We start from the raw sequence: 10229 nt of genomic DNA on the forward strand, positions 1-10229 counted from the left end.
TGCATACCCCACAAGACATGCCACCAGAGGTCTCTTCACAATCCCCAAGTCCAGAACAAACTACGGGAGATGCACAGTACTACACTGAGCCATGACTACATGGATCTCTATTCCACGTCAAGTAACTCATGCAAGCAGTAAAAAAAATAAAAAATAAGAAACACTTTATGGAACAGCGAGGACTGTGGAGACACAGGCACAGACACAATAACATACACAGATTTTTGTAGTAGAGTAGTGGCCTGAGGGGGCACAATGTGTTGCGAAATGTTTTTAAAATTGTATAACTGTCTTAATTTCACTGGATCCCAGGAAGAGTAGCTGCTGCCTTGGCAGGAACCAATGGGGATCCATAATAAATACAAATACAAAAAAGACAAGCCTCAAGGGAGACAGCTTCTCTTTGTAAAAGACTTGCCCCTTCCCGGCTAATTTTTTATTTAATCTTTACTTAACTAGGCGATAATGATCATGTGAAAATATCCTTTGGGTATTTGGCTTAAGGCATGTTTAAACAAGCACAGGCATCATCTAACCGTTGTAAAAACCAATGCCAGAGTGCTTTGGTAAGAACTGGTTTACTGCAGTCGCTTACAGAAAGGACAAAAAACAATGTTCTTTTTGTTTATAGACTTTATTGAAAGAGAAACCAAAAGATGTACAACAATACCAAAGAGAAGTCTTCACTGAAGCTAACATCTCTAGTAAGCTCTAAGACCAGACCAAGGACAGTGAATTCCATTCAAACGATAGGAAGCATAATTCACATCACGACAATATGGAGATTCCTCCTCTAAACCCTCAGAGAACGATGACAAGCAAGTAAAATAGAAAAAATTAAAACAGGTCAAACCTGCTTCGTTGCACAGTGTTTTAAGTGAGGGACAGTTGCATAGAAGCTTGTTCTGTGAATCACCAAATGGAACTATAAAATACTCAATCTCTGCATGATTGAGAAAGTAAAGAACATGAGACGAAAGTGCGTCTCTAAATCAGCAGCAAACCACACGTGACTAAACATCGACAGGTAGATCTGTAATTTACCAAACCCAGCAGCAAAAGAAGAGTTAGTTTTACTGTACATCTGAGACTATTGGGATATTTGGTGTCACCTCTTGTACAGCAAACCTGCCATGGACATTTCCATGGTACACTACAGGAATATTTTCAGTTGAGTAAAAAGATTGCATGAAGAGCTTGAAATAAAATGAATTAAAGTAGTATAAATAAGATTCTTAAAAATTAAATACAGTCTCTTATACTTGTCTCCATGGTCCCTTTCATTAAATTAGGTATCTCAACAAAAAAATACAAAAAAATTATTCTGACCTTGAGCTTGCTTACAGGTCATACAATTTACCAACCCTGGGTAGAAAACAAGTAGTGGAACATGAGGTATATTTCTCAAGGGAAGGGTGATCAAAACATGGCAGAAACCATATGAGAAAGACAACAATTGTATTAGAAAGACAATTGCCTGCCTTAAAAGTAAGCTTCAGCTAAATGCAAACCAAACTCAAAATGGGTACAGGATCATATGAACAAAAACCTAACTGACCGGTTCAACTTGTGTAAAATGACAGAAGTTGTGTAATTTGGATAACCCTTTAGATATTAAGGTTAAACAAGAAATTACCCATTTTAGACCCATCTTTGCTCAAATGAAAACTAAGCAACAAATATGAAAAACACTGTTGAATAGAACAGACAACTTAGATAAACTTAGTTCTGATAGCAAAGGGATTCACAACCTTGCACTTCCCAAAGAATCAGAAAAAAATATACACACAGACATACATGATGGCTCAGTTGAGGAAAGTCTCTGCAAATGTGCAGGCAAATGAGGTAGCATAATACACAAAGGAGGATTGGAAACAAGTCTATATGGCTGCTTAGTGACTAAACCAGAAAAGAGGAAAACACTTCGATGCAGAACTAAAAGTGATCTCAATTAATGGCAACGCTTTACAAAGCAACAACAAAAATCTGAGATTGTTGTTTTGTTTAGGTAGTGAAAATTAACTTTGTACTAAAACCATTGTTACATTTCTCTAAATGTGATCAAGATTCTCAGTAATAGTCAACAATCAGTCCCGAATAAAAACAAACTGTGCCATCCCCCGTGTCTGTCACACATTTGCGATATGTAAGATCCTACCAGGCGTTTGGGAAGCTCAAAGATAATACCCTTCAACAATATGGCTCAAAAAGCAAATCATTAAAAAAAAATTAGAATAAACAATCTTAATAAAACAGAATCAAATAGATCAATATGCTGCTCTTATGTAAAGTGTGAGATGGCAAAAACAATTCACAAAAATACATGACCAGTTAATATACTGAGTTGTGAGAGGAGGAGAGGTGATATAGGGTGGCAGCTAGTCTCTTAGGAGCAATCCAATAGTTTAAAAACACAGTACACCGTAAACAGCTTTTTTACCTACTACTGGGCTGAGTAAATCAAAGAATATCCCTATGGGTGTATATCACCATATCCACAGCATCGATCTCATCACATCTCAAATGGCACCCATCGGCTTTAAATGCACACTTTCCAAACAACAACAAAAAGGTCAAAATTAAAAAAGTGTCAAATTAAAGAAAACAATTAAAATGGTCATTTGAATCCCACTTTCAGATGATTATCAAGGCACGGTGGGGCATAATAAACAAAGTGTTTACATTTTAGGCTACTTGGATTTAAATCATTTAAGCAAAGGTGCACAGACCATCTGTAAAAAATATATATTTTCAGTCCACTGGGTTTCAAATCAACAATTTGCTCACCATTTTATGTCATGCCTTCAAGTGATGGACAAGTTTAACTGAAACTGGATGAAAAGCTGTCTGTAGGATAATGTAGTTTGTCAATGGAAGATAGGGCAAGATGGTTGGGTGTCAGTGAAGCATGCACAAAGTGGCCGAGGTGTTGAATGATTACACATCAAACGTGTCTTGGTTCACAGGGTGAACCCACAACAGTGCCACCGGTTCACAGGGTGAACCCACAACAGACACATTCAGGACAAACAAACATGGCCATCCTACTACAAAGCAGCAGATATAACAGGTATATCAATACAAATGGAGTACATGTGTAATCATTATTCTACAATTAATTTCAGGCCAAGTAAAACATTCCCTGTAACAATATAGGTTGAGAACTGTACTGATAAAATACTAATTCCATTTGCGGTATCAATTAGCAGTTGGCTCAAATGCTTCCTTTTTCTTCACATTTGTCACAATAGATATTTCAAAGTCTTCCAAAGTAAAGTGTACTTTTCACTGATGCATTGGGTCCAGGAAGGTTGAAAGTGGTACCTGAGGAGACAAGGGAAAAAAAGGAAATGAATGCATAATTTAAGTCAGAGCTAACATGCAAAGAATGTTCAGTTAAAACAAAAAGTGCATATATTCGATCCAAAAATTGTATGATTGTAAAAAAATGTAAAAAAGGGCACAGGAAAAAGAGATGTAGCCTTGTAGCTAGGCCTTCCAACCTCTCCACCACGAGGTTGTGTGGGTGGCAGGAGGAGGAGTTCAGGGCCAAGACAAAAGAACACAATCTAAAACCACAATTGAGAGCATTCACACCTAACCATAAACAATTTCATCTCAATGATTAAGCTATTAAAAAAACCTACTGTTATGTCAAGCCAGCTGACTTTTTCAGTTGCATAACCTAAATGTGTTGCATGACCTAAATGTGTGGCTTAAGCACAAATGGGTCAGCGGCAGCTAGCGTGAGACATTAAAACACTAGAGGCTCTTAACACTGCACACAGAAATCCTTCTCTGAATGCGGGCCAGGGTAAACAAACACCCGGGTCTTTCACACTGGCCATACGGAGGACATCTGACCTGGTCAAACCACCAGCTAGTCTGAGGGGCTATACACTCACCAGTGTGTTTACATAGTCTGAAAGACAGGCATGGAGCGTGTACAAACAGATTGATAAACAGCCATATTCCCTACGATAAATACATTCATCTTACTATAGCCTACAAAACCAGGCTTGTGTGGCCTAGGTCAGAGTGTTTAGTATTGCTGAGTCAATGCAGCAGTGGTCCGTCCTGCTGCAGACCATTACGAGGCTGCTGCCTGCATGTCCCACTCATCTGCAGCAGCCACTGCAGCAGGACCAATGTCTGGGTCTGAGCCACAAACCCCAGCTGACTGAAACTTGGCCCTAACATGACACGAAGGCGCAACAGCACTGTTTATCATATCATTACTCAGCAAAAACACAACCCAGTAATAGGGTCATATTTGGGTCGTATGTGACATCACCTTAAATATGAAGAAGCTAGTTTGTGACAGTGTGATTTTGTTAGTTAGGCACTCTGCACTGGAATTTTTATTAACTTGATTACAGATGATACCATTTTCAAGACACGATAACCTTGCTTCTTCTAAAGCCTGGCTTCCTGATAGAAGGTACTAGAAAAGGGATAAGGAACGGGTTAAAGGAGAATTTGCCTTTTTCTGAAGTAAATCTCTATTTTTGATGTAACTGGCTTGTTATAGAAGGGTCCAGACACTTTTTTTGTGATTTTGCTTGGTTTTTTTGGGAAACTTTGCCCAGCTGCGATTCACTTCCTCATTGCTTATTGTGCGGTATCAGGACACACAAAAGACATTAACAAAAAACACCCAAAAACGTCCTTTTCGAAACGGACACACTCTCAGTATAGTGACGTAAGTCTTTAGATGTATTATACATGAAATTGTCATTCCAAACTTTATCCGCAACGTTATAATCAATTTTGGTCGAGTCGTTTCCCCCCACGCAGCTGTGGAGGCCGAGTGTGTCTCTATAGTACAGACACAGCCCACGCAGCTGTGGAGGCCGAGTGTGTCTCTATAGTACAGACACAGCCCACGCAGATGTGGAGGCCGAGTGTGTCTCTATAGTACAGACACAGCCCACGCAGCTGTGGAGGCCGAGTGTGTCTCTATAGTACAGACACAGCCCACGCAGCTGTGGAGGCCGAGTGTGTCTCTATAGTACAGACACAGCCCACGCAGCTGTGGAGGCCGAGTGTGTCTCTATAGTACAGACACAGCCCACGCAGATGTGGAGGCCGAGTGTGTCTCTATAGTACAGACACAGCCCACGCAGCTGTGGAGGCCGAGTGTGTCTCTATAGTACAGACACAGCCCACGCAGCACAGCTGGTAGAGGAAACGGCATGTTATGCACAAAATGGAATATAGCGTTGCGGATAAAGTTTGGAATGACAATTTCATGTATGATACATCTAAAGACCATCACTATAGTGAGTGTGTCCGTTTCTAAAAGGACGTATTTGGGTGTTTTTTGTTCATGTATTTTACGTGCCTTGATACTACAAGAGTAAGTTAATAGTTTCTGAAAAACAAGCCCCCCCCAAAAAATGTAAAAGTCTGAACCCTTCTATAAAACATGCCATTTACATCAAAAAGAAATAGGAAAATTCTGCTTGAACTTTAGTGAAAGTAGCTCCACCGGGTCACATTTAGGCGGATGTACGGGGGGGGGGTAGATTTATATACAGACGACTCTGGGCGAATTCTACAGTTGGAGTACAGTCGCTTGTATGTCAATTATTAAGACTCATGAGAGATGTAAATCCACAGTAACGTTGCTGAAGGAAGGCCTAAAAAGCACGTGGTTCTATATTTTATTAGGATCCCCATGAATCAATCCAGAGTCATTTTAGTATTCCATATATTCTGCAGTTATTTGAAATCCATTGCGGTTACCACTGAGGACTGTATGCAGATTGTCATTGTTTGGCTGCCAGTGGCAGATTCTTGCCTACTGATGCTGTCCTATTTCTCACCAACCTGTTATGTAACCGGTTTAAAGGGGGATTTAAAGCCTCAACTCTCTGTCCATGGAGATTTTTTAATTATTATCACTTTTAATTTAACCTTTATTTCACTAGGCAAGTCAGTTAAGAACAAATTCTTATTTAGAATGGTGGCCTACTGGGGAACAGTGGGTTAACTGCCTTGTTCAGGAGCAGAACGACACATTTTTACCTTGTCAGCTCGGGATTCGATCCAGCAACCTTTCGGTTACTGGCCCAACGCTCTAACCACTAGGCTACCTGCCACCCCTACGCTCCATGCTCCTATGAACTTCACATGTTGGTGGTCATGGAAATGACCCTCACACAAACACAGTCTATATCTACTGAGAATAGCGCTCTTCTCTACACATGGATACACCTATGGAGGACTTACAGAACAAGCCCTGACATAAAGAAAGTACATCTAGACAAAACAACCAGCGTGAAACAACCACTGCTTGTAGACAATGCAAAAACAAGACAAAAGATTAAATGTATGGATAAGTACCTGGGGAAGAGTTCTAGTTCGGGGGGGGTGTCACGCAGCACATGTGAGCTGGTCCATCCTGTTGTGTAGCTCAAGCGCATCAGGCCGGTCCTGAGGGTTGACCGCCAGCATGTCCTGCAAAAGTTTCTTCACCCCGTCTGACATGGAGGACTTGCGCTTCTGCGGGATGTTCAGTACCATCTTTGGGTTCTCTAGCAGTGCCTCACCAACCGGCACGATGTCAGCTCCCTGCCTCACGTAAGTTCCCAGCAGCTCGCGCTTGGACTCAGCGTCGATAAAGGTGATCCGCTCCAGCATTGCCCAGATGATGATGCCAAGGGCGAAGATGTCCGCCTTGGCCGTGTAGTGGCCCTCCCACACCTCGGGTGCCATGTAGAAGTCTGAGCCGCATGCCGACGACAGCCAGAACTTGTTGACGTTGACAACGTTTTTGTTCTTGTCCTCGCCCTCGTCGTCCTTCCCAGCACCCCCCAGGCCGGCACACACCTTGCTGAGGCCGAAATCGGCGACTTTGAGAACTGGTGTACCTGACTTTTCAGAGATGAGGATGTTGTCAGGCTTGAGGTCTCGGTGGACAATGTTGTTTTCATGCAGGAAGGCCACGGCACTGGTGAGCTGGAGCATGAAACTGTTGTTGGTCAGCGGGTCAGGTCGTCGCGACAGGATGAACTGGTTCAGGTCTCCACCTTCACAGAACTCCATGACGAACCAAAGGTAGCAGGGCTCCTCTGGGTGGCTCAGCACTCGCTCACCTGCAATGGATGGACATGAATAAAAAAAAGTGCAGCAGTACTAAACAGTAAAATGAACCCCTGCCTAACAGAACCATGGATACCACATGAGCCAATACTGTGAAAAATAAAGGAAATTATAAACGGATGAATGATTAGCTTGACAAAAAGACAATCATGAATAGGTAATGAAGATGTTTCCTTTTCTGATCACAGTTTAATATCCAAACTGGAAAATATTACAAAATTGACACATAAGATGCTTTAATTACAAACTCCATCGCTTCAGCTGTACTATCACCATATAGGACATTTCAGTCATAACAAAGGGGTTTGGAGTAGCTTGAATGTTCTCCTTTGTATACTGTCAACACAATACCAGCTAACAGGAACAGATATGACTATGGTGCGACACAAACTTCTTATAAGCCTAATATTACCTAGGCCTACATTAATACATATTAACCTAGGCTATATTATAGACAGTGATCTGTGCAATTGCTTTCTTCACTATTCCTCTGTTACTTGAACAACAATCTAACCTTGAGCAACTTTATCCATGTGACAAAGCATGACCTCAAGAAATCAGTAGGAATGTTTATCAAATGGATACCCATTTAAAGACAAACGGGCTGGGTGAAAGGATTAAACAACATTACTGAGGCAATCAAATCAGCTGATTGATCAGCTGATCACAAACTGTGATCCTATCATAGGTACTAATTTGAATACAAACAAGAGAAACTACTTCAAATGACAAGGAAGTTGAACTTATGAGTGGAAAGAGTGGTAGAGAATGCACTCATAGCAAACTGTCAAGACCTTGACCCACTATAAAATACAGCAATTATGCCTACCAGAAACTAGGGCTGTGACAAATGAAAACACGAAGCAGACCTTATTCTTTGGTCCTTTAAAACCTGATACATATTGTGTGCCCTACCTGGGGACAATAAATAAATGTGACTGATGACACCATAATTAATGTTTGTTTACAACATTAGGGCTGTTAAAACCTTTTCATGATTTATTTCCTTGCCACAATACTAATGAGTATCACGATTACCGGCATCGTCCCGGTCCTACCTGAAAACAGGATAAAATGATCTACGTGTGAAGAATGAGAACCTCAATGATTATCTGTCCTCTGTGGATAAATTATCCCACTTGAATAAGTATTTGGAATACTGATTCCATCACCAAATCAAGTGGTATAAAACTGTACGAAAGTAAACGTAAGGCTTCAGAAGAAAAAGCAAATCGACATTCTATACTGTATTGAAAAACAATATTTCAGGGTGAACCCTATGGCTTACAGAGTATGGTATGACCTGGCTAATAGCGCTTGCATAACAGAGAGGGCCAGCATTGTGACAAGAGGGCGACACAGCCATTAAAGAGACTTCCATTTAGTGAGCCAAGAAGACAAGACTCACAAAGACTCCCAATGAGAGCTGGTACGTGACACCAACTCACGTATCTCAAATGGCTTTGCTCAAAAACATTCAGATCGAAGTATTCACGTAAACAAAAAACAGCTCCCAAGACTGGACAATAACTGATACAATGAAGCCGCAATTGCAACATCGTTTCCAAGCATTTCACTTCAACCTGACCTGGGCTATACCGTCTCGACTGATAATGAAAATGACCGGTGAGCGTCAAAATGTAAGGTGTTCATACTACTAGAATATTAAAAAAGGCCCAATCTAGTGGATATGATAAATCAATGGCTTGACAAAAAGAGGCCACTATAATACATCTAAATTAGGTTACATCATCACTGGAGGAAAAAGAAACAAAAAAAATAAGAAAAAAATATATTTAAAAAATCGCTTCAACGCATTGATTTCATTTTACACTTTCGTTGAACTGAATAGACAATGGAACCGAAACAAAATGCCCACCATATACCATAGGACAACTGCCGGCAGAGAGAAATGACGTAACGTGAATTGAGATATATATATATATATAACTATATGGAACTGTGATTTCCACAAAATCATTATAGGCTGGATACCTTTTAATGAAGTCTCCACCAACCGCAAGTACTGCTTGGATCGCTTGTTCCCATGACTCATTTTCTGAGCCATACCGTTTCTTTGTAGCACACATTCTTCCAATTGCACCACATTCTCGTGTCTTTTCTCAAGGCTAGCCAGGGCCCAGAATTCTGCCAAGGCAAGCTCGACATTTTCTGGTGCATCGCATCGAAGTTTCTTTACTGCAACGCTTGCACCCGACCTCCGTGCAATCGCTTCATAGACCACGCCATAGCTGCCCCTTCCGACCTCACGGAGTAAACTGTACCGCGGAGCCATGACCTTTCGCTCCAAACTCCAATTTTTGATAAAGCCAGCGTCATCCTCCATGGCATCATTGTCGTCTGTATTCCCAACACTCAAAGATCTTAGGACGTTTGCATTTTCCCTTTTCGCAGACGCATCTTGCGTACCAGTTCTTTTGGCTCTCACACTCCTCGCCCGTCTACGTCTGTTGTCACCTGTATCCATGGATGTCTTCACGTTAAAAGCGAATACACGAGGAAATTAGGTATACACTGCTTTCCTTTCATACCTTTCGACTAAAAAGCAAACGAGCGCTTGTTATTTATACACCTTCCAATGTTTGTGAGGATGATTTGATTACACTGCTCAATGCCGTTATCGCACACAATCAATGTTTGAGCCTAGCGGAGCAGATATTCAAGGAGGGGAGGGCAAATCTAAAGACTATACCATTCTGTTAAAGTAGGGGTGTAGGAATGAGGTAATGTGAAATTAACACAATGATTTCTCTGCTGTTGCTGGTTTAAACATTTGCCAGTGAATGCATTTCCAGTATAAAACCTCCAATAAACTAGGCCTACATAACAAATTGCGCAACAGCAAACGTTATTTCTAATTGATAAGAATGATGCTGGCATTGCTAACAGGAGGGTCTTTCTTCAGTTCGGCTTCTTGAAATAGGTCCAATGCCTTTAAAACAGCCTACTTTTATCAACAATTAAATTACGCAATAGAACTCATACTTTGGATGAAAATTGCGTGCACATCCGGGACAATCATCTTACAATTTTTCCAAGTGTCCTGGACACATGTATGTACTTTTCTCTCCCCCTCATGTTTTCCCCATATGGTTTCTTCC

The 10229-nt window shown here is 41.0% G+C and overlaps 1 protein-coding gene across 1 annotated transcript; it reads right to left on the reverse strand.

Moving 5' to 3' along the window:
- Window positions 1-615: 615 nt before the first annotated feature.
- On the reverse strand, window positions 616-9795 carry LOC106583621 (serine/threonine-protein kinase 35). Its single transcript, XM_014168009.2, has 3 exons — window positions 9103-9795; window positions 6349-7100; window positions 616-3324 (listed from the first exon to the last, which is right to left on the reverse strand). The coding sequence occupies exons 1-2, from the start codon at window positions 9593-9595 to the stop codon at window positions 6379-6381; spliced, it is 1215 nt and encodes a 404-aa protein (XP_014023484.1). The 5' UTR covers window positions 9596-9795; the 3' UTR covers window positions 616-3324; window positions 6349-6378.
- Between the last annotated feature and the right edge of the window lie 434 nt (window positions 9796-10229).

Source organism: Salmo salar, chromosome ssa22, assembly GCF_905237065.1.
Source record: "Salmo salar chromosome ssa22, Ssal_v3.1, whole genome shotgun sequence".
NCBI classification, from domain to species: Eukaryota; Metazoa; Chordata; class Actinopteri; order Salmoniformes; family Salmonidae; genus Salmo; species Salmo salar.